At 44.2% G+C, this 25,839-nt stretch overlaps 1 protein-coding gene across 4 annotated transcripts in view; it reads left to right on the plus strand.

Moving 5' to 3' along the window:
* The window catches only part of sgcd (sarcoglycan, delta (dystrophin-associated glycoprotein)), a 189,023-nt gene that overhangs the window by 137,737 nt on the left and 25,447 nt on the right, over positions 1–25,839 (plus strand). For all 4 annotated transcript variants that reach the window (XM_069510192.1, XM_069510194.1, XM_069510191.1 and 1 more), the window contains 3 exons: positions 4,933–5,034; positions 14,577–14,664; positions 16,569–16,688. In XM_069510192.1, the coding sequence (XP_069366293.1) occupies positions 4,933–5,034; positions 14,577–14,664; positions 16,569–16,688 (310 nt within the window). The remainder of the gene's footprint in view (positions 1–4,932; positions 5,035–14,576; positions 14,665–16,568; positions 16,689–25,839) is intronic.

Consider the following 25,839-nt stretch of genomic DNA (forward strand, 5'->3'; position numbering starts at 1 on the left):
CTTCAGAAAAGGGGACGGAGGCGGACGATGAGTAGGGTGGGGGTGGGGGGGGGGGGTGTAGATAGAGAAACAGAGATGGATATGGATGAGATGACTGATACGAGAGAGGTGATTCACAGATCCACGGCAGTACTGATATCTGCCACACTCACCCCCCACTCACACACACACACTCTCACACACAAACACACTCTCACACACTCTCACACACTCTCACACACAAACACACTCTCACACACTCTCACTCACACTCACACACAAACACACCATAGCACAGCTGGGCCAAATAAATCAGCAGAATAACAGAGGGAACCAAAGGAACAAATGTTATTTACAAGACAGACGTTTTCTCCTTTGCTCAAACACACAAACACACAAACACACACAAACTGCCAGGTAAACAGAGCAGCCAGTCCCACATACACACACACACACACACATCGAGCAAATACACACACTCACAAAGCCCAAAGTACACACAAACACAATAAATTCTCAATAACTATCAAGCTAACACAGCAGTGACAGTGGAGGCAACGCTGGCGTCGAGTGTAGATCAATTTAGTCCTTGTTGGAGCGAACGCTGTGGAGAGAGAGAGAGAAAGGAGAGAGAGAGAGAGAGAGAGAGATGGATTAAAGTGTGGGGGGAGGGGGGGGGTATATCTGAGCTTCAGAGAGGATTCAGGATTCATCATTTATTCTGAAGTGAACCGAACAATATTTCCAACACAGGAAGTTAAACACAAGATTTATGAGGCGTTCAAGTGGTTTAAGGCCGGAGACATAATTCCACCAGAGGGCACTCCACAGAACTTTTCTACTAAACTGCAGATTTTTTTTTTTTTAAACTGATATTTTCCAGCCTGTTAAAGAAAATATCTCTCTCCACCTGAACAAACGCTACAACGAAAGTGTTCCGGGCCAGTAGGTGGCGATAAAGTCTGCATCAAAGCTCCTTTAAATACCAGAGAGGAAGGCCCACGTCTGTGAGTGTCCGTAATGTAGAGCAGTGATGCTACATGTAGCCGCTAACTTGTAATTAGACCTAGCGTTGTTAAACGAAACCAGTAAATAGCCACCGTTTACATTGTTGTTGTTTCTGTCACGTGATCATTGAACACGTGTGAAGTAAACTATGACGTCGTCATTTTTTGGTTGGGTGCATGTCCCATCTGCTAACATGGAGAAGATGTACTGCAGCCAGACACCAGGGGGCGACCATGATCGGCTTCGCTTTCAGGGAGGCGTCATGTCGTCCATCTTTATTTTACCGTCTCCGTGTCTCTGTCCGTGGTGCTGAGACAAAAAAGAAAATATGTAAACGAGAGCAAATGAACGTAGAGAGGGAAAAGAAAAAGATAATGAGATAAGAGGAATCTAAGAGGTTGATCAGCGAGGGAGGATGGAACAAGCGAGAGGTCTTTAAGGACATGAAAAACAGAGGGAGAGAAGGGAGGAAGGAAGAGGAGAAGAGAGGCCAGAGTGGAGGTGAAGAGAAACACCTGAGTGTTCAGAGGCCTCCGTCCTGGAGAGAGTCGCCCTGAATTATTCATGGACGCTCGTCTCGCTTCGCTGTGCCGGCTGCAGCTCGACGCTCATTGCAGAGAATGAAAAGAAGAGAATTTGGACTAGAAAAGAACACACACACACACACACACACACACGTCTCGTGCTCTTTCAGTTGCTGCAGTGAAATTGTTCTTTTATTGACGTCTGCTGTCGATGTTATGTTGAAGAACGATTAAATATTTTCTTCCAACTTTTCCCTTCATCTCTCATCTCACGTAAACACGAGGAATCTTAACACAATAGAAATAAAGGAGCGCTCGTTTCTGCCGTTACTGCATGTGGCAGCCGGGCGGTGACAAACTATCTGCTCCACTCTCGTCGGTGCTGACTCATTCAAACTCGGCTCAGCAGCTCGCTCACTCATTCAAGCCCTCGACACATCAGTTTACTGTAGTGGGCAGTGAATGGACTGAATTTATATAGAAATCAACTGCGTTTATAAAGTGCTTTGTTTTGGTTTTATCGATCGCAACTCTTCACACACACACACACACACACACACACACACACACCAACAACCTTCATGAAAACACAACTGGAGGAAGTTTGTGTCTCAATATAAAATGTCTCTGTTTCTCTGAACCAGTTTAAATCAGTTTTTAACTCAATTTGAAGCTTTTTTCTAAGTTTAAATTTGTTGATCCAATTGATTTTTGATTAAAAACCATCGTTAATAACCAATCTTTTTTTTTTTTTAATCAATTTAAACAAGATCAGAGGCTTACATTTACTTACATTTAGTTTAAACATTTAGTTTTAGGAAGTTTATGTTTTGTTAAACCGGTTTCAAACCAATTAGCAGCATGAACGAGACATGTGGTCTGTGTAAATTAAGACTCTGTGATCATCAGTGCGTCGCCGATCAATAATTTTCAAATGAATTTTATTCCTTTGGGGAACAACTGAAGATGAATATAATATATCACATGAAGCTCTGGTCTCTCGTCTCTCTCGTGCTGCATCTTCATTTCAAGTATCCGTCACTGATTCTTATTAACACAGATCTGAGATCAGCTTCAGTTTTCATCCAGTTACTCAACCTGACGATGTTTCTGTAACATTCAGCTTCATTTCACACTCGTTTATTAAATTCCTTCGCCTCCGTCGCTGACGAACCTCACAACGAGGTTTTCTTGTCTCTTCTGTTAGAGAAACTTAAATCTGTCTCTTAATGGATTCACATTATTCCATTATAACACTTTCTCCGCTGTCGGTAAATTCTTTTTATGGAATGGAACCAATTTAGGTTTGAATTTCAGGCCACATGAGCTGAATTTCTAAAACTTTGCTCCTTTGTAAGTGACTTATCTCCTCGGGGGGGGGGGGGTGAAACGCGGAGGGAAAGATATGGACTGAGGCGCACAACATAACTTTTCAGCCATTACGCATCCTCAGCAATAATCCAGACGAAGATATGAAGTAGCCGGCGGGAGGATTCACTCGGTGTGTACTGTATATTCCAGAGAAGATGGACTGCATGTATCAGCCGGCGCCTCCGAGAGAAATCAGTCTGTCTACGACGACCTGAGAGCGGCGCTGAAATATGGTTCTCGTTTCTTACAGTCGCTTTTCGTCATCAAAAAGTCGGAAATTGACTCAGAATAAGGTCTGAAGTCGCTGACGGGCCCGACTTCCACCTGAGGGTGATTCACAGGCGCGGCACGTCCGCGACTCAACCCCCCGCTGCCATAACAGCCCTAGAATTTTAATATGTTATACACAGTGGGGGGAGGGATTACATGGAGGAGGCTTGAAACCCATCCTCGGTTACTTTGTGATTTGGAGGGGTCTTGATCTCCATTTGCTCGTCGGAGCCCGAGGGATCAAACGACGGCGGGAAAACAAAAAAAACAAAAAAAAAGTCTTTGCAGGAGGAGATCAAACAGGCAGATAAACGGACGGATTCTCCTTCGCTCTGTTTCTGACTCGTCTCTTATCTGTGGAAACATCCAGCAGGTGATCTCATGTAATATATATAATGACTGAGCGCGTCACGGTGGATTCTCCTCTCACACAGACAGAGACGCTGGAGTCGTCTGTTACTCGGCTGCAGCAGCTCTGACGCTGCGGTCGCATGTTTTCATAGGATGAAATAATCATGAAATAACGAAGAACGTGAAACACAAGAGAAGCGTCTTCACTGCCGAGGAATTTCAGTCACAAATCCACCGTTCAGGCCTCGGAGTCGCTGCTGTGATCTTTAAACGAAGGAATCTTCTGTTCCTGCTGTCGGCTGAAAATAATTTAATTTAACAAACACAGCGTTTGAGTTGAAAACGAGTTTAAAAGGATTTTTGGCTTCTGCAGAGGTTCATGTTTGAAAACAAGACTCCCGAGGAAGGTGACATTCAAATCTAAGACTGTGGATGATATCAGGGCGGCGAGGTGGTACAGTGGGTCACCTCATGGCAAGAGTGTTTTTGGTTTGAATCCAGGTTCTGTTTGGGTTTTTCTTCTTCTCTGCAGCAATTGACAGTGAGAGGAAAGTGTTGCGTGTGTTTATGTCTCCACTCTGGTGACACCTAGTGGCTGGAGGCTTCGTTTTTTCGGTCTCACGTGTGAACACGATATCTCCAGATCGCCTCGAGGGAATCAGAGACGGGCCGATTGGATGTTGGTGGTTGAGGGTCAAAGGTCACAGTCGCTGTTACTTTTGGCTTCGTGAAGCTGTTTTAATGAGCTCAGTTCACTTTGTGGCATTTCAGGATTCACAGATAAGTTTAATGTTGTTGATATTTAATGAATGAAACATTCCAGCATGTAAACATTTTCAGTAATGACACGAGTTAAACTCAACTGATAAACAGAACACGTCTCATTTAAACTGAAGAATTGATCTCACAGAGATCTGAGTCACATGTTCACAGAACGATGAAGCAGCTCCGTGCTGATGATGAAGATTTACTGAAAACAGTTTTGATATTCTGTACAACACATTCTCTGTTTCATGATGGAAAACAGTTTCCATTTAAACTAACACGACATGTTTGCCAATGAAGCCGTTTGTAAAACTGAAGCTGGAGTCAAGTATGAACCTCAGTCACTGCATTAAACAGGAGATTAAGAGATTAGAGCATCTGATTAAGTGTGTGTGTGTGTGTGTGTGTGTGTGTGTGATTATAAGGTTAATATTTCCTCTCACACACACACACACACACACACACACACACACACACACTGCAGGTGTGTGAAATCGTTATTTAAATCAAATCATGTTACGTAACGATGCAGAAAAACTGGAAAATCCTTCGAGTTGTTGCCTTTGTGTTTACGTGCATATGAAACTAACTCTGTGTGTGTGTGTGTGTGTGTGTGTGTGTGTGTGTGTGTGTGTGTGTGTGTGTGTGTGTGTGTTCCTCACAGGATGGAATGGGGAACCTCCGAATCACAGAGAAGGGCCTGAAACTGGAGGGAGACTCCGAGTTCCTCCAACCTCTCTATGCCAAAGAAATCCAGTCCAAACCAGTGAGTCGCACAACGACAGACACACAAACTAACTGACTCATTCACACACACACACACACACACACGACACCCGCTGTGTTCATCTTACACTGACACACAATATAATGAGAAGAGACAAAATCCAACCTGTCATAACATCAGCAGTGATTTTTAATCCCAGTGAAATAAGGAACATAAAGTTTGATGACGAGGAGGAAGAAGAGTCGTCTCTTTGTGGTCAAAGGTCAAAGGTCAAGGTCACAGGGGCCCCACCATGTTTTTGACCTCTTGAACATGAAATCTAACTCTAGTGAATATATATATAATAAAATATACACTTTAAATGTAAATTATAAACTGAAATAAAGTGTCTCACTGAGCAGCTTCCTGCAGTCACCACGCCACCATCGGGACAAATCATGACATCACGTCTGTCATGTCATTACGTGTCACGTTACATCCTAACAACAATCGTCATGTCTTGTAATTTCATGTCGTGACAAAGCAGGAAAAGCCGTCATCGGGATAAACGCTGTACATCCTCGTGGCTGCACCTGTTCCAGAGCAGATGGTCTCAGCGGGAAACGAACGCGTACAACAGCCCGCAGCCTCGTACTCTCATTAACATGCACTCTCCAGTGAGCTGCTCGCAGCCACAACTTCACTTTTCCTCCCTCAGACCTTCTGGGGGTTTACTGATCTGAGCGTAATGTCTGTCTGAGGTCCCCAGGTACGTCCTGCTCACAATTTAACATTCAGAGCAGCTTCCAGCCGTCCAACGACTGCAGGAGGAGGAACCGAGCCCAGAGTTGTCAGCCAAACGGAGAGATGGCCACGATAAAGCAACTCTCTCTCTCCCTGCGTCTCTTGTAGCGTCGCAGTAATAACAGCTGCTCGCAGGTAGAGGACGCAGAGTCGGATAATGCGAGGGAGCGGCGAGCTTTATCTCTTCTGTCTGGGACCTTACGTGAGCCGAGAGGGAGGATGAGGGATGAGGAGCGAAGAGAAGGAGCAAGAGAGCAGGAGGGGAGGAGAGATGAGGGAGAGGAGGCAGTAATTGAGATGGAGACAGGAAGACAGATGCAGGAGGACTGAATTCGAATGAGAGAGATGGGATGTTTTGACAGGCAGGAGGCGGCCGAGTTCAACGTCGACTCAAACGAGCGCAAGCATGTCGATGCCGTGATGTCACGGCCACGAAAACACAATCCTACTTTTATTATAATGACGTCAAAATGCAACATACATCAACAACAGTAATAACGATCTTTTACTTTGTACAGAATCTTCTGAGGCTGCCTCACAGAGGGAGGACGAAAAAGAGCGTGATGATTAAAATGAAATAAAACTAGAACAACAATCATAAAGTAGAAGAGCACTCGGAGAGCGCAAACCTCCGCCCACACGCTGCACATCCGTGTGTTGACATATATCCAGATCAGCACAGAATCCTCAGTCAGGCAAAATCAAATAAAAACACAACACACCTACGCCAGGTCAGTCTGCGTGAAACTTCACACACTCATAAATATCAGTCCCCTTCAAAGCAAGAGACGGATCCGTGAATTATTCTTTGAGAAATTAGTGAAAAGAGACAGAGAGAGATTTAAAATTCATAAATCTGCTGCAAAAGAAAAGTTTACTGGGAATCAAAAGTGTTTTTGTGTCATGTTGTAACGAACAAACACATGTTGTGTTAAATCTCAGATCCTAATTAAAGGAGATTTGAAGTTTGAACTTTTTGTGTAAACTCGTCGTCTTTAATCCAGATCAAAGAGAATTTTGTTTTTCCAGCTTTTGCTCATTAATGTAAAAATCAACAGTTTTATGAGAGATTAAAACTGTTAAAGTCAAATTCTAATTGAAACAAGTTTTTCAAAACATCTTACGAGGTCAGACAGTTTTTTCTTTGGTGTTTGAGTCGTTAGTCATCACATCACAAATGTTAAAATAAAATTAGAACCATTTCTCTGTGAGCGATATGAAGGAAGCTGTGAGTCAAAGTCAAAAGGTTTAAAGTTTTTTCATTCGGTCAATTCAGCTCAACAGAAATTCCGTTAAATGTTTCTGGATAAGAGACGTTTGAAGCTTATTCCAGATTCTCACGAGTGCACAAACTCGACAAGACTCGGCTTCAATGAGCGTCCTCCAGTGACACAGTTAAAAACCAGCCAACTGGGATCCAACGAAAGCTACAGGGAAGCTCTTCTCTGATGAACTCTCCAGAAACAACAGAAGGATCTTCAAGAGGAGCTGCTGGAACACAGACGACCGAGGAACTGACCAGAAGAACGGAGGCTCCGCTCGGCTGGAGGAAAAACAAGCCTCGTGTGAGAAAGTTTATTTCACATAAAAATTCAATGAGAAGATTTTTTTTTTTTGCTGCATCCATTTGTCCACAAAGGCACAGACTGTAAGATGGCGTTCACTGTTGTTCAGAAGCAGGAAGTGGAGATGACATCTTTGTTTACAGTTTGAAATCCATTCGGTGGTTTCGGAGGAATCGTCCTTGGCGAAGCAAATTAAAAACATAAAAAGATAAAGTCTCCTGAGGAGAATTCTGAGTCTGAGGCAGCGCGTTGAGACTCGTGATGATATTCTTCAAGGTTCGAGCTGTGAATCCGTCACCTCTGAGCGCAGCAGCTCCTCGCTCCGTCTTCCGGCTGCAGCCTCTTGAGACTGCAGCTCCTGCCGCTGCCCTGTGGGGCTGTTTGTGTCGAGTACACGTGTTTAGTTTGTTGTCGAGTGTGATGCCTCTGATCCGCTCGGCCTCGCTCTTCCATTCGTTACTGATGCGGCCGAACATATTACTCCCAGCAGGACGCCTCTCACACGGGGAGAGAGAGAGAGAGAAGAGGAGTTAGAGACCCGGATCGGAGCTGGTTATAGAAATATGTCCTGGGGGCAGAGCCGAGCTCCAGAGGCTCCGACATCTCACTCTTTGAATTAAAGCTCGGTAAGTTGAGCCAGAGGAGGTTTTCAGCAGCTCGCTCAGAAACTGCTTTTATCAAAGTAAATCTGCGGCTCGGTGTCCAGACTCCCTCTGTTCATCAGGGTCTCTGGCTAATTAACTGGATCAGCACCTTCAAGGCCGAGGCTGCGATTCTCTGCTGGAGACGGTGGATCGCTCTCTCAGGGCTCGGGGGAGACGGAGCCTCTGGTTAGTGACCCAAAGAACGGGGATACAAGTCTTAAAGATGGAGGAGGAGTTCTGAGTGGAGCTGCTTCTGTGTGTTCAACGATCTTGTGGAGGTGGTTCAGACGTCTTATCAGGATCCGTCCAACCAGGCGAAGACTCCGGGGTCGATCCAGAACTTGTTGGAGGGATTATAAATCCCACCCGGCCTGGGAGAGGCCTCTGGATCCCTCAGGAGGAGCTGGAACGCTCCATAGGAAGAGGAACGTGTAGAACAACCTGCTGAGTCTGCAGCTGCCGTGACCCAACCTCTGATCGGTGGAGGACAATGGACGGAGGAACAAGTAACTGACGGAGTCATAAACGGAAATCCTCTTATCTCAAGATCCATGGTTTTACTTCTGAACTGATGATTAATGAAACTGTTACGTGGATCTGAAGCTGGTGTTTATGTCTCCTGATCTGAAAACCTTCAAATGTAAAAGGAAGCATATTCACCATCCTCTCCTTTTGTTTCATATTGTAATGTTCTATGAAATACAATTCATCATTATTATCATCATTATCATTCATTCCCTGGGAAATCAGTGCAAATGTCAAACGATGCTCCGTCAAGAAAGTGATTTAAAAGAAATAATAAAAATAATTTTCCGTCCTTCAGCAAGTCCTGAAAGATGTTTAGTATTTAATGTGTCATCCTGATGACACACACACACACACACACACACACACACACACACACACACACACACACACACACACACACACACACACACACCTTGACGTTCCACAGTCGGTTTATCGTCTCTTCTTTGTGTCTCAAACTTCTTCAGTTCACAGCTCGTTGTTATTGTAATCACTTCCTGCTTGTGTATCACACATTCCCTGAGTTTACTGTGGGAACTGCAGTAAGTTTGTCGAGAGCCATAATGTTATCAGTAATATACACACGAGGAGAGTCCCCCCCTCGGCCGCCACAGCGCCACAATGGTCAGGCCGTTATCTCTAATTAAGAAGTTGACTGAGGCATGAAGATTAGTCGGGCACAGAAAGAGCAGAGTGTCCGACGTGATCGGCATTTCACATCGGTGCAGGGCACTCTGGGAAATGGAAGTTTGCGAACAGAGCGGTAGGCTTAAGTCTAAGTGTGTGTGTGTGTGTTTGTGTGTATCCAGGTATTGCTGCTTTTGTGAGGACCTAAGTCTGTGAGGTTGGGTTAAAGTTCAGGTTTATGTTAAGATAAGTTTAGGTTGAAAACCTGACTGAAAAACAAATGAACTGTTAATAAATGAAGCAAAATATATATGGATGAGATAATACAATGTTTAATATTTGTGAACATCATATTACATATATACATAACATCACATATACATTATATAACATTTTCATTTCCTCCTCTCAGACATGATTTCATGCAGGAGGAGCACAGGTGAACAAGTATCAGCTGTGAATCAGTTGTTAGGTGCAGTGTCTTATTGCTTCCTCCTCCTCAGTCCCAGACACCGTCTGATTTTTTTCCAGATGGAACACTTCTTCTTTTTGGGCGTCTCGTCAGACACCTCAGTCTCCACAGGTTCTGGAGCAGGGAGAGCATCAGAGGGGGACTCCTCCTTCTTCTGCTTCTCCTGCTCTTCCTCCCCCTCTTTCTCCTCTTGCTTCTCCTCCTCCTTTTCCTTCTGCCACTCCTGATGCTTGACATCCTCTCTCTCCTCCAGTGAGAGTTGAGAAGTCATTTCCTCCACTTCTTTCTGCAGAAGCATTTTCTCCTCTGCAACATTTTGGCGGAGACATCTCATCTCTTCCATGATCCGTTTATGGACGAGGTTCTGCTCAGCCTGAGACTTGACTGCTTTCTCAAACTCACTCGTCATGTGGGTGACCTGCTGCTTGGCTAAGAGTTGGTCAGCTAAAAACTTCTCACTCATCTCATTGTTCGAAGCTCTCAGTTTCTCCAATTCACCCAGGAGAGCCTTAGTGTTGCTCCTCTCAGCCTGCAGATCAACAGCTAACCTCTGCTGGTTGATCGCATGAGCTTCATTCTCTCTCTCCATCAGTGAGAGTTGAGAATTCAGCTCCTCCACTTCTTTCTGCAGAAGCATTTTCTCCTCTGCAGCATTTTTTTGGAGACATCTCATCTCCTCCATGATCCGTTTATGGACGAGTTTCTGCTCAGCCTGAGACTTGACTGCTTTCTCAAACTCACTCGTCATGTGGGTGACCTGCTGCTTGGCTAAGAGTTGGTCAGCTAAAAACGTTTCACTCATCTCATTGTTCGAAGCTCTCAGTTTCTCCAATTCATCCAGGAGAGCCTCAGTGTTGCTCCTCTCAGACTGCAGATCAACAGCTAACTTCTGCTGGTTGATTGTGTGAGCTTCATTCTCTCTCTCCATCAGTGAGAGTTGAGAATTCAGCTCCTCCACTTCTTTCTGCAGAAGCATTTTCTCCTCTGCAGCATTTTTTTGGAGACATTTCATCTCCTCCATCATTCGTGCACGGACAAGGTTTTGCTTAGCCTGCAAGGCGTCAATCTTAGACTTTGCTGCTTCTTTAAGCTCAGTCGTCATGTTGATGATCTGCTGCTTGGCTCGGAGGTGGTCAACTTCATACTTTTCACTCATCTCATTGTTTGAAGCTTGCAATTTCTCCAGTTCATGTATGAGAGCCTCATTCTTGCTCCTCTCAGCCTGCAGCTCCACAGCAAACCTCTGCTGGTTGGTTCTATGAGCCTCCTGCAGCTCCTTGTAACATCTTTGGAGGTCGGTCTCCTGGTTCTGCATGGTGGTCTCAGTGAGGATCTCTGCGGTGCTGAGGGCTTCCTTGTCTTCGTCCCAAACCTCAGACTGGTGCATTTCCTCATTGAAGTCACCCTCCTCAGGCTGCCATGTATCTTCATGCCTGCCGCAGTTGTTTTCTTCCCGAGGTTGCTGTTTGGCCAACTTTGCATTGGCCTCATCTAGCGCCTCGCAAAGAGTGAGTCTCCACTGTCGTTGTTGGCGACCGCGGGCCCTCTCGTTGTCCAACAGATGTTCAAGATATTTGACATCTCGTTGAAATTTCCGGCAATCCTTGCAGTTGTAGTGAACTTTAGGTTCGGTGGTTCCTCCGTTGTTGGCCATGACAATCAGTTTGAATCAGGAGCAATCTTAGCTGTTTGTTGCTAGCTGAAGTCTTTTCCTACTCACAATGATTAGCCACACGCTGACCAGTTGGAAATGATGTGAGTAAGAAGCTGCAGTCTCATGTATATATAATGTTCAACATTAAAGCCAATCAGAGCCAATCAGAGCCATCAGAGCCAATCAGAGCCATCAGAGCCATCAGAGCCATCAGAGCCAATCAGAGCCATCAGATCCATCAAAGCCATCAGAGCCATCAAAGCCATGTGTGTGTGTGTGTGTGTGTGTGTGTGTGTGTGTGTGTGTGTGTGAGACTATTTGTGTGTGTGTGTGTGTGTGTGTATGTGTGTGTGTGTGTGTGTGTGTAGTCCAGGTATTGCTGCTTTTGTGAGGACCTAAGTCTGTGAGGTTGGGTTGAAGTTCAGGTTTATGTTAAGATAAGTTTAGGTTGAAAACCTGACTGAAAAACAAATGAACTGTTAATAAATGAAGCAAAATATATATGGATGAGATAATACAATGTTTAATATTTGTGAACATCATATTACATATATACATAACATCACATATACATTATATAACATTTTCATTTCCTCCTCTCAGACATGATTTCATGCAGGAGGAGCACAGGTGAACAAGTATCAGCTGTGAATCAGTTGTTAGCTGCAGTGTCTTATTGCTTCCTCCTCCTCAGTCCCAGACACCGTCTGATTTTTTTCCAGATGGAACACTTCTTCTTTTTGGGCGTCTCGTCAGACACCTCAGTCTCCACAGGTTCTGGAGCAGGGAGAGCATCAGAGGGGGACTCCTCCTTCTTCTGCTTCTCCTGCTCTTCCTCCCCCTCTTTCTCCTCTTGCTTCTCCTCCTCCTTTTCCTTCTGCCACTCCTGATGCTTGACATCCTCTCTCTCCTCCAGTGAGAGTTGAGAATTCAGCTCCTCCACTTCTTTCTGCAGAAGCATTTTCTCCTCTGCAACATTTTGGCAGAGACATCTAATCTCTTCCATGATCCGTTTATGGACGAGGTTCTGCTCAGCCTGGCAGGTTTCCACCTGAGACTTGACTGCTTTCTCAAATTCAGTCGTCATGTGGGTGACCTGCTGCTTGGCTAAGAGTTCGTCAGCTAAAAACTTTTCACTCATCACATTGTTCGAAGCTCTCAGTTTCTCCAATTCATCCAGGAGAGCCTCAGTGTTGCTCCTCTCAGCCTGCAGATCAACAGCTAACCTCTGCTGGTTGATTGTGTGAGCTTCATTCTCTCTCTCCATCAGTGAGAGTTGAGAATTCAGCTCCTCCACTTCTTTCTGCAGAAGGATTTTCTCCTCTGCAGCATTTTTTTGGAGACATCTCATCTCTTTCATGATCCGTTTATGGACGAGTTTCTGCTCAGCCTGAGACTTGACTGCTTTCTCAAACTCACTCGTCATGTTGGTGACCTGCTGCTTGGCTAAGAGTTGGTCAGCTAAAAACTTTTCTCTCATCACATTGTTCGAAGCTCTCAGTTTCTCCAATTCATCCAGGAGAGCCTCAGTGTTGCTCCTCTCAGCCTGCAGATCAACAGCTAACTTCTGCTGGTTGATTGTGTGAGCTTCATTCTCTCTCTCCATCAGTGAGAGTTGAGAATTCAGCTCCTCCACTTCTTTCTGCAGAAGCATTTTCTCCTCTGCAGCATTTTTTTGGAGACATTTCATCTCCTCCATCATTCGTGCACGGACAAGGTTCTGCTTAGCCTGCAAGGCGTCAATCTTAGACTTTCCTGCTTCTTTAAGCTCAGTCGTCATGTTGATGATCTGCTGCTTGGCTCGGAGGTGGTCAACTTCATACTTGTCACTCATCTCATTGTTTGAAGCTTGCAATTTCTCCAGTTCATGTATGAGAGCCTCATTCTTGCTCCTCTCAGCCTGCAGCTCCACAGCAAACCTCTGCTGGTTGATTCTATGAGCCTCCTGCAGCTCCTTGTAACATCTTTGGAGGTCGGTCTCCTGGTTCTGCATGGTGGTCTCAGTGAGGACCTCTGCAGTGCTGAGGGCTTCGTTGTCTTCGTCCCAAACCTCAGACTGGTGCATTTCCTCACTGAAGTCACCCTCCTCAGGCTGCCATGTATCTTCATGCCTGTCGCAGTTGTTTTCTTCATGAGGTTGCCGTTTGGCCAACTTTGCATTGGCCTCATCTAGCGCCTCGCAAAGAGTGAGTCTCCACTTTCGTTGTTCGCGACCGCGGACCCTCTCGTTGTCCAACAGATGTTCAAGATATTTGACATCTCGTTGAAATTTCCGGCAATCCTTGCAGTTGTAGTGAACCTTAGGTTCGGTGGTTCCTCCGTTGTTGGCCATGACAATCAGTTTGAATCAGGAGCAATCTTAGCTGTTTGTTGCTAGCTGAAGTCTTTTCCTACTCACAATGGTTAGCCACACGCTGACCAGTTGGAAATGATGTGAGTAAGAAGCTGCGGTCTCATGTATATATAATGTTCAACATTAAAGCCAATCAGAGCCATCAGAGCCATCAGAGCCATCAAAGCCATCAGAGCTGTGTGTGTGTGTGTGTGTGTGTGTGTGTGTGTGTGTGTGTGTGTGTGTGTGTGTGTGTCTGTGTGTGTGTGTGTGTGTGTGTGTGTGTTTTGAGGTAGAGTCGTACATGTCATCATGTTCCTGGTTTCTTTTCGATCAGTGAATTTTTAAAAACCAAATCACACTCGTGGTCTCCATCCATCACGTACAGTTTGTCTTTAATAAATAATTTGATAAATAATCTATTATCAAGTTTTGTGGAATCTGAACATGGTTAAACAAATCTTGTCTCATGTTGCTGACGTATTTAAACTTAAAGGTTTTATCAGACGGGATCTTTTCATGTCTCGTTTTTATTTTCTGAATAATCACAAAATCAACAGCATCTACAACATGTGATTCTCTCCATGTTTGTGGGAATAAAATCTTTCATAAATCCGAGTGTGAAGTAAAAACCTTCCGAGTATAAACAGGAATAAAACTGGAAGGTTTGGTGAAGGTTAAACTGAAGTCGTGAAATCTGTCTCGAGGGATTAAACAAAACAAAACGACCTTTAAAACTTCTGTTGTGATTAAATCTGCAGATGCAAACAGACAAATCGAGGTGAAATAAAAAACTAAAATATATTTGAGATGTTAAATTTCCACTAACCTGAAAAAGAAATCTCAATATTGAGGAGTGCATTAAAACATTTAAAGTATAAACTCTTGGGTTTATTGTGAGTCGTGTTTCTCTCTTGTTCTAAAACATAAAAACACAACAGTTGACGTAACAAGACGGCGCTCTGTGTGTCCACAGGGCCGCCCGCTGTTCCTGCAGTCGTCCAGAAACGTGTCGGTCAACATCTTGGGCAGCAACAACCAGCTCCTCACGCAGCTCGTCACAGGTGAGAAACACTTTCATGTGCTTGTTCACGTTCGCTTTTGATCCGCGTCATGTTTTCATCCCTCACAAACATCAGAAGCAACAACACTGACGACATCGGCTGCAACACGTGTAGAAAAGCATCTGCTCAATTATTCAGAGAGGTTTTCTGTTTTTCTTTTACAAACCATCGTCCCAGAGTTTCCCTCACACGCGTTCTTCATTTTCTTGACCTTTGAAACAAATCTTCTTTTTTTAAAGAATAAAGAATTAAAGATTTTATTTCAGTTCTGATTTAGAACGTTTTCATTTGAAAGTGTGAAGCTTCACGTGTTTGTTCATAGTTTCATTTTATCTGGGTGGTTTTAGTTTCACATTGGAATTTAGGGACTGAAGAAGTTTGTCTGACAGATGAACGTCCTCGTGGTTCAAACATTATATCTGCCGCTGCTTCCTCCTCTTCTTCTTCTTCTATGGTTTAATGTGTCTCTACTTCCTGTGATTGGTCCAACAAAGTGTTTTCACTGTGAACCAACAGAACCATGGTTCAGTTTGATCCAGAACCAGAACTCCTCTTCTGGTCTGAAACAAACCAGGTGTGAACGAGTCCTGAACAAAGATTTAAAAGACTTTCCAGAATGAAACTCTGGACATGATGAATTCTCTGCTTCCATCTTCTTCTTCTTCTTCTTCTTCTTGTCTTCACTCCTCCCGTCAGTCTCTGATAGCGACGACAGTCTGAATGAAACTCACTGTCTGTAAACACAGGAAGTGTCTCTCATGTTAAACCCCGACATGCAGGAGGACGTCTGCTCCGACGTTCCTCAGCGGCGCCGGTTTTCGTCTCAGGCGCAAAATGACAGGATCCATTGTGCGTCCGTCGATCAGTCAGCCCCTCGGGCGCCGGGTGTTTTTTCGGCCGTTGTGTGAGACAAAGCAATTTGAGTGGAAGGGACCTGTCTTCATTTTGATTCACTTGTTTGTCACAGTCGTGGCAGCTCCAGTGTTTCCTGCTGACGTTCAGAGAAACAGTGAAAACCTCGGGTCACATCTGGACGGACAGCTGCAGGTTCTCCACAAGTTTCTCTCAGTGTCTCAGTAACTTGAGTCAGACGTGTTGACTGACGTCATACACGTATTTTATCATTAACTACTTTTAATTATTCTTACTATTTCTCTTTTATCTCACAGTTTTTATTTAACTCTATTTTTTATTATTTTTATTGTCTTCTGTTTTTATATTATATTCACCCATTTTATTATTAACCCTTCTTATTTTGTAATAATCACTTTTTATTTTGCTGTTCATTCATTTATTTATCTTCTTGATTTTACTACTTTAGGCTCAAATAGTTTTTAAATTCTAATTGTTTCTTTGCTCTTGTGGTTTTTTTCTTATCATCATGTTGTTGATCACCTGCATGAAAGGTCCCATTTGAATAATTTCACATCATCCCTCAGTCCCTTAAATATAACGATTGTTTCATCAGGATAATTGAATGATTCTGTCGATAAATAGTGAAAATATCAAAGTGTTTTTTTTAGATTTCAGGAGATTGTTGGGACCAAAACAAGAATCAGTCACAGAAACAATAAAACGATGATGTCACTGGACGTGTAAATATGGAATTTAATGTTCTGATAAAATGAGTTGAAACCTGAATCTGTTTTATAATAAAACACCATAACACGTGATATCTGGTTCTTTAATGTAACTCTCACTTGATGTTATTATCCCCCTTCACTTCTTCAGAAAGAATTAACATGTGATGGTTTATGTAAACTCGGAGCATTAATTTTAAAATGTCATCAGGTCCTGGACACATTTTCACATATCAGGAGTTGATTCAGTAAGAAATCAGCTCGGGCCTCCGCTCGCTCCTCTTTGATGTCTCCTCCCTCTTTCGCTGTGTGTGTTCGCTCCAGGATCCAACGGATTTAAAGCGCAGGGCAAGATGTTTGAAGTCAAATCCACCGCTGGGAAACTCCTCTTCTCCGCTGACGAGCAGGAGGTGGTGGTGGGCGCCGAGCGGCTCAGAGTGATGGGTGAGTGACCGGCCGACCTCCACTGTGTGTGTGTGTGTGTGTGACTGAGGACGTCTTGTTCTCTGAGCTGAAGATTTGTGACGTCGGCTTTGCTTAGTTTTTTTGATGAAGATTCTCTGTGGTGAAGTGAAAGTTGTTTTAATGTGATTTAAACTCACATTTGTCCATTTCACCAAATGGAAATTTGTCACTTTGCAGATTCCAGCTGCAGCTGAACACACCACACGTCTGTAGCTGAGCTGATGTGTGATGTGTCAGGCTGACATACAGTAAATGCAAAGCAGCAGAGAGCAGTGCTTACATTAGCATCATAAGCAGGAGAGCAGATCTGTGCGGGTGGAGCTCGTGTACGAGGGAGGAAAATGACAAGCTGGAGGAGAGCTGGTATTTGCCCACAGGACTCGACAGGGAGAAGGTGACATGTCGTCCTTAGACCAGTGAGTTCGGTGCCGGTGACGGGAGATAAGAAGTGACAGAGCAGTTCTGGCTGCAGCGGCGGCCGCTCCGCCTCTGAGTCACGTCACTGCCGCGGATCGTTCCCTGTGACACCAAATCAGTCCACCGCGAAAACATGAACGCAAAACATACACAAAGCAGCCGCGTGAAATTAAAAACCTTCTCGTGCCTGCGGACTGATGATAAAGACCCAGGGCAAGGTCTGATGGGAAATCAGAAATGGGACGCGTCCAATCATGAGTCAGACTCCGCCCCTTTTAATGTCGTCAAACTCAAAAGTGTTTCATTAATGATCTCACCTGTGACAGCCGCCATGTTCTAAAAGATCCCGCCACGGTTTTATAATGAAACTAAATCTCTCACTCGCCCACTCGTTTATTCGCCCATAAAGTTTTTACCGTCCACACAAACAAGCCTCAGAGATTCAGCTGCGTTTGCTCTTCAGTTCGTGAACCTGTCAATCAGAATCTCTCGGCTTGAGAGCGACGAAAAATCACATCCGTCCCGTAGTTTTTGCTTAATCGTGCTGATTAAAAGACAAACGTAACCTCTGTGGCGAAGAGGTAACGAGTTAATAAAAACGTACACGTGGATCTTTCTCAGTGATAAAAATACAAAGTTCTACAAGTTTAAATTGTGTTACATTATTCTGGGCACTTGGTTTTAAATGGGTTTGAACAGGTTTAAATTGTATTTCTTCTCATTATTCATTATTTCATATCGATATGATGAAGTGTCACTAATCCTGTGAGACTCTGATGTTCCTTCTCATCTGTGGGACTTGACCCAGATCTTAGATTTCCTTCATTACGCTCTGAAAACTCTTATCTCGAACTTGTTGAAAGTCTCATGCATCATGTGGCTGGAGTCCGTCCAGCAGCACCAGTAAAGACACACTCCTCCATGTTAATTAGGTTTAGAGAAAAGTGCTGACGGTGCACACGAGGACAGATTTAATCATCGCTTGTTTATGTATTTTCTCCGGAGCAGGATAATTAGCAGGGAGCTAACAACGCTGAGCGGAATGAAGACGTTAAATATCACAGAATCGGCTCCATATCAAAATAACACGCTCGTATTTTCTGCTCGCTCCTTTTCTTTCATTTCCTCTCCGTCTCTTATTTTACCCCCTTTCTTTCCTCCCTCCCTCCTCACATGTCTTCTCTCCGTTCTCACGTCCCTCACCATTATCTCTCCATCTGCCATCGTTCACATCACTCATCCACCCGCCCACCCGTTCATCAGTCCATCCATTCAGTCTGGTTATGAGATAAACAGAGGTCTGAAGTGTCTCCCTCTTGACTGAGCCCTGTGTTTCCACATCACAGCTCCCATGGGTGCTCTCTCTCCCTCCCTCCCTCCCTCTCACTCCTCTCTGACTCAAACCTTTCAGAGCCGACGTCCTCTGCTCCAGCAAATTAGTCCTCATCCTCGTCTACATTCATTTACGTCCTCTCCAGCTTCAGTGAGTCTGAGTTCATGCTGTCGCCCTCCGCGGCAGAGTGGGCGAGACACAGAGGGGGAGGGAGGTGAGGGAGTCAGGTGGAGAGGACGGGTGGTGTCCACGGTGGTTTAGCAGAGAGGAGCAGTTTTAGTCGCAGTGTTTGTTAGTAAATAAAGATGGTGACGTCATCATCATCATCTTCATCATCATCAATCATTTATTTAATCAGATCCATTAATTTTTCTCTGAGAATTCAATGAAAATGGCAATAAATGATGTCACATTGTCAAGAAAGTGAAAATTCCGGGAAACCGCCTCCTGAGACTGATTCATCCGAAACGTTTATTAATTGAAAAGTGATGTTGCTCGTTAATTAACACGTGATCTGAAGTCCTACCTGTAAATGTGCCAGATTTAGCCACGTATGCTAGTTTACATCTGCAGCCTCTGGCAGGTCGATGGTAAAAAACCCACAACTTATAAAAACACAGAATCACACTCAGACTCTGAATGAATCAATCGATGGTTTGAAAACATGGATTTACGAATAATTAGTAAAGACACTGAAATTGAACAAGTTCTGTTTCTGGTAATCGACGTAATCCTGCAGACAAACAAACAAACAAACCAACCAACCAAAGCGCTCTTTGATTGGAGTCTTTTTGTTTCAAGCTTACAAACGCTGAATGTGTCATGAGTTGTGTTTTTGTGTTTGCGGCCCTTGTCTCTGCTGTTCGGTCTGTTTCAGTCGATTGTGCGTCACGTGTTTTACTGTGCAGCTGAATCAGTGAAGAGATTTGTGCTGATTTGGCGGCTGAGCCCCCCTTTTTTTTTTTTTTCCTGCTGTCTTTGTTTCCTGTGCATCTGTGTTTGTTGTGCGACTTGTTTGACTTTGCTGCCGTTGTGTCTGCCAGCTGTGTGTGTGTGTGTGTGTCTGTGTGTGTGTGTGTGGATCACAGTGTCGTCCTCCATCAGGAGTTTCTGAGGATTCTGTTGTGTTTGTGTTAAAATGCTGCACTTAAGGCTCTTGGAGGACGGCCCATCTGATTTTCTTAATGTCCGCTCACAGTTTGGTTCCTGGCTTCAGATTTCATGGCAATCTGCCTCGTGACGGTGGAAGATTGAAGCAGATGTTATTTCCTGATGGGGGCGCGAGCACAGAGGTCAGAGTTCATCCTCTGGGAGCATTAATGTGTCCATTAAATCCTCACTTGGACGCCTGGAAGGTGTTGACGGGAAAATGTGGACGTCACAGAAATCCACAGGGTTCCTCAGTCAGGGGTTAACGGACATGTCAAGGAGATCTGGTCTGTGATTCCTGAAAGAATCGGGGTTGATGGGTCTTCATGCCGCCGCTTGTTAAACCAGGAGGTTTCTGTGTGCGGCTGTTTTTGAATATTTGAGTCAGAAAAGCTGAGTTGAGTCGGTTGTGTTGACACTAGGAATCCAGAGGGGGGGCAGCCACAGAGGAAGCAGTCACTTCGGGTACATGGACAGATTGCTCTGTACGATACTCGGCCGTGGACGCAGGACTGTGAACTCGACTCTGATCCCGAGCACCAAGGTGACACGTCTCCGCTCGCTGCCTCTAAAAGTTTAAATACCCCCGGCCTCGTCGGCTCTCTGCCATAAGCCGTCTACTGTATTTATCAGCGCCGGGGCGGCCGCTCTGCACTTTCCTCCGGAGCTCTGAGGGGAAAACAGCATGAACACATCGCATGGCTGAGCAGCGCTTATTTAGGAAGCAAGGTTTGATTCCAGGCTGGTGTGTGAGCGGCTCACAGGAAAATATGTTGAGGGGAGATCAGCTGACCCGGTGACTTACAGGCCCGTGACAGTGACCGCCCCGCTGCCGCTCGCTTCTTACTCAGCTCACGTCCATCAGAGAGAGAACATTTACACGACGTTCTATTAAAATGTTTTATGAATTCACTCCGGGATTCTGATGAATAGACTCGAAGTATTTACAACAATTATTAGACAATAACAAAACAGTTATTTTTGCTGCTGCTTATAATGCAGATCTGACTACAGGTTTTTATATTATTATAATCAATGCTAAGAATTACTCCTCTTGTATTATTCAAGATAGTTTTCTTTTCGTTAAAGTTTTTATATATTGTTTTCATTTTTATATTTTTCAGTCTTGAAAATCTCAGTGGGACTCACCTGGACATGATGACTTTTAAATTATACGTTTAATGGCATAATGAGCAATTTCATTTTTTAAAACCCTGATTAAATCTTAGCCCTCGGGATTAAAAAACAAAATATATGATTTAGAGTTTAAACAACACGTGTTGTGCTTATTTGTGAGATACTTTAACATATTTGCATAATAATGAAGAGCAAAGAAAAAACATTTCAAATGTGGACGTTAATCATAAGAACATCTCTATTGACTGAAATGTGGTGTTTGTGCTTGTGAGAGATAAATGCTCAGTTTGCAAAAGATAAAAATAAAACATTTGACGATTGTACAGTTATGTTAATTGGTTTATAAGTGATGACATTTGCAACTCGTAAACTTTCCGAATTGTTCCGACGCGTTTAAAATCCCCACGAGCATCGTTACGAAATTAAAAACAAAACCAAACTGGACGTGACAATTCTCTGATCGTCTGCGTTGGTCGAACCACAACAGAAAGTATTCCAGCTTCGATTTGACTCCGCCCATCATCACATTCCCCCTGTTTGTGTTCCCATTTACCGCCTGTCTGCCGGGAGCCGGCCGCCGTGTCTGACTGGACTGTAAATAGCCGTAGGAGCCATAATGAAGCCAATGATAGCAGTATCATGGATTTCCAATGACCTCAGTTGGGCCAATTAAAGTTATATGCAGGGTATAATTATGTATTTTATTGGCGGGGAAGGAACGATGGCTTTGGTAATGACATGTGGCGGCTTTATGATCCTCCGCTGTGCCGTCATACGTCAAAGAGACGAGGGAAGAGACTGCAGCTCGTCCTCAGGTCTAATCTGCACTTTAACAGCTGTTGTTTCACTCGTGTGTGTTGGACATCACATGCACAGATAAACACGTGCACGTAGCATATAGTTATGACTTGAATCTCTTGTGTTGCTGGAGCGGAGGCGTCCTTGTGTCCGAACGATAAACCGAGTCGATGCTTTACAAACAGAGCAGTTCACTCACAGGTCAGGGTTTGGTTCATTTCAAACAGCTGAAGTGACTTGGTCTCAAAGTTACAGAGTCACAAACACATCCCTGACCTGATCTCCAGGAGGCGCTGTTGTGCTATTCACGGTTATTATTCACACAATTACTGCTTGTCTGTAAAATGCAGCAGTTGCATTTCACACTGTAAAGAAATCGACTAGGGACATCGCTGCTTCCTCCTGTTGTTGAAAATGATTTTGGCCCCTGAAACTTTTAGATTTTCCGCCGCTACACAAACTTTACATTTCAGAATCTACACATGTGCTTTGTTTTTGTTAGTTCTACTAACATGGAGGAGGCGGGGTTTCCGGCATACATACAGCATTACAAGTCACCACTGACATTGATAGATGAGAGTTAATAACTGAACGCACCAGTGGCTGAAGCTCTTGAGAAACGATTGTCACCACGATCAAGAAACAGCTTCACCGACTAAACACAGAAACAAAGGTTCGACATTTCTCGTTGCCAGAAGAGAAAATGCAAATATTGACCATGAAAACCTTGTTGAAACCTTCGACGTGAACGTTATTGTAGGTTTCTTAAAAAATACATCAGCCGGTGCAGATGAGCTGTAAATGAATTTAACTTTCTCGCCCGGCAGCAGGTTTTTCCAGACCTCCGGCCGCCCGACGAGCTGAAACACGGAGTAATGATCTCAAACCTTTAGGAGTAAAACTAATTAGCCTGAGATGAGAAGTGAACTCATCAGAGTTGAAGGTACATTTGCTCATGAATCAAAAACTAAAACCCTTCGAGCTCATGTAATCCTTCTGTGTTTGGAAACCAGATCACTCAAACTGAGCCGATAACAATACTTTTTATTCTGCCCTTGATTCTAATTATCCTCTTTTCATTTACCTCAATTTACGTCCCATTGACTCTGGACTCGTTCGGTTTGAATTCGGCCCCTGATGATTGTGAAGAGGTGACAGTAGGGGGAGATAGTGAGCAGTGAGGGGAGAAGAGTTAATTGTAGTTGGTCTTCCTCCTTTTCTTCCTCGTCTGTATGTGACGTGCTATCAGCAGCTGCTCTCACTAAGTTATTACCTCTGCGCATCACGCCGCTCCGTCTCTTTCATGTTCCGAGGAGTCAAATCAAAGATGGCTGCGTGATCACAGGAAAGCATCGCAGGAGAAAAAAACATTTTCATGTTTTCTTTCTTGTTCACATATGAATCCTGCTCACGGTGGAAATACTTTGTCTTCTGTGTTCGACTGAGATCAGAGCCCGGCAGCTGAAAAAAACACTATCAGCGCAGTCACATTTACAATTTACAACCTCGAAACACATTCAGCTTCAGGATGTTACACATGTCGAGGTGAAAACAGAAGAAGAAGCGGTTTGATCCGACATTAAAAACTACCTGACCTTTCTTATATACTTTGTTGACGTGTGTAATTACATCCTCTAAAATGTTTCCAACAACAAAACCACAGTTTTATTCAAGATGTCAGGACGTAGAATTTTGGTTCGCCTTTTTAATTGCGTCATTTCTTCTTTGTCCGTCTCTGCTTTAATTAACGATGAAGTGAAACGCTCTGCTAGTCAGTCGTCGTTTCATTGGATTATTCTTTGTCACAGAAAGTTGCGTTAGCTGCTAACGCCATTACAAACTTTTCTATGCAACTTTATTTTGAGAATCATCAGATGGACGACGCAGCTTCACCTTCCCGTCGTACAAAAGATAAAATATCCTCTCCACAGATGCAGATCATTCATTTTTACATGATAGTCCCGATATTTATTTCAGGGTGTATATTTCGATGCCACCTGAAATCAGGGAACTGGAAATTATGGCCAGGAGGAGAAAGAGTGGTGAGTCGCTCCAGGACGAACCCTGATCGCTGGAGTTCTCCTTTAACATTTTCATTAAAGCATCAACATTATCTCGTGCAGATTTTCCACATTCTCATTTTTAACGGATTCTTTTCTTAATAAAAACTCAGTTCCTCCATTGTCCAGGACTTGCTGCCAGATTACAGCAGCAGTTTAACTCACGTGCACTGAGGCAACATCTGCATCTCTGGTCCTTCAGAGACTCGTCTGAGGATGATCCCCTGAATGTGGGATCAGGGGCAGAGTCAGAGCTTCAGATGGCAGATGGACGGAACTGTGCCAAACTCATAAGTCTTTAACAACCTCTTTGTATAATGTAACACTCCAAACTGAAAAAAACTCATTAAATATTAACTAACGACTCGAGAGTGAAAGTACAGATACTTCACTTGCACATATATCCGCAGGACAAAGCATTTACACACTTAAATATAAATAAACTGTATAAATTAACTCCCATTTACTCATTAGACAATTGTTTTCATTTTACAGCTGAGGAGTAATACTCTGTGTACTTGTACTGTATATAAATACATTAGCATACACCCACGCTATGAGAATATGAAATGAAGTCCGTCTTTTTTAAAGCCTGTGGGTTGAGTGTGTATGAATCTGAAAGATACTTGAAACTCTGAAGGTGGAGGATCTTCGTAGTAGCACTGGCAGCCTGGAGCCTCTAGGTGGCAGCCTGTGGCACCGCCTCCATCACGTCCACTGAGGAGTTTACGATACGAAAACGAACAGCGGCAGCTTCCTCTTCCACGTATTCGCACTGAAGAGCAAAATGAGAACAAAACAATATTCCAACCTTTTCTCTACCGTGTTCATTCTTTGCTCTAAAGCCTGAAGTTCTGCAGGGACATGAATAAGCTCTGGGGCTGAAGCTGTGAACTCTGAGGGCAAATCATTTTGAGCTCAGCTCATTAACGTTCACCTGTTCAAGCGTCATTGAACGAGTCCAGCACCTGAATTTGTGCGATCATTGGGGTCACGGCCCGGCAAAGCTAAATCTATCACCGAGAAAAGAAGAAGACGTCATAAAAGCCCTCGTCAGACAGAGAGCGAAGCTTCAGGAAGTTAATTGGAAAGTTTTAAAAACCATCTACTAACAAGCAGAACTCAGCGGCGCCCTCCAGTTGAGTTCTGGGATTATTAAACCTGCACCTTTGACCTCGGCTTGCTGGTCTTCAGGCTCTGATTTATTCTGTCATTATTTAACCAGCTCCGAACTTCAGCCACTGTGAGTAAAGCCTCCACCGGACTCTTGATCACCGGGTCACGGCCGAAAAGGGCTCGGAGATCAGCCGCCCTCTGCACGTTGGCTCCAGGAGGCCTGACCCGCTTCGCCCTTTCTGTTTTGTAATGAGAGTGTGTTTGTGTTTTGATGTTGTCCTCTCAGCTGCTGAGACGGAGCTGGTATTATTCCGCCTCTGTCTTCGCCCTGTGGACCCTCGGTAGCCCGAAGCTACTGCCTGTAGCTTGCATCAGCCTTTTGGCTCCAGGGTCGGCTCGGATGTTATGAAGCCTCGTTTGAAACGTTTGCCCTTGGGAGAGTTCCTTTTCTCAGAACTGCCTGTGAGGACTTTTAATGCCTTTTCCTTTTTTCATGTACCGGATCATTTTTCATTGAAGACAGACAGGGAGGAAGGGACGGAAGAGAGAGAGAGAGAGCGAGAGAGTAAACGGCTACAAAGATCGCAGTCACAATTTTTTGAAGCCAGCGAGTAAAACCAAGCCAATTGAGCCCATTGAGACAATTGTCTCTTTTGCCCTGGGTTGAAGAAACTCTTGGTCCTGCTCCTCAGTTTTGTGTTCGAGTGTCTCTGGGATCGAGGGAGGCTCGTCCTCTAAAGGCAGCATTTTCAGATGCAGAGTGAAAAGTCCCAGAATGCACTTAATGAATACTGCGATGTCCTGGGTAAAGATTCCAACCCCAAGGACCACTACGCAGTCAAGGGCACTCTAAGACTTGGTGTAGGATTTGGAATTCATCCTAACCCAGAGTCTCGCCCTGGGTCGGGCCGCAGGTGAGAATGAATTAAACATCCTCAGGCAGCGGGGGAGAAGTGGAATGTGTTTTTTTTTCTTTTTCTGGGGAAATGAGATATTAAAAGTGAAGCGACGGCTGCCGGAGCAATTTACACATTCAAGACTCTAACACCAAAACAGGACATGAGGTCACGACCCATTCCATGTTTGTTTCTAAATCTGAAGGTTTGAGTGTGAATCCATT

This window comes from Paralichthys olivaceus, chromosome 15, assembly GCF_024713975.1.
Source record: "Paralichthys olivaceus isolate ysfri-2021 chromosome 15, ASM2471397v2, whole genome shotgun sequence".
Taxonomy (NCBI): Eukaryota; Metazoa; Chordata; class Actinopteri; order Pleuronectiformes; family Paralichthyidae; genus Paralichthys; species Paralichthys olivaceus.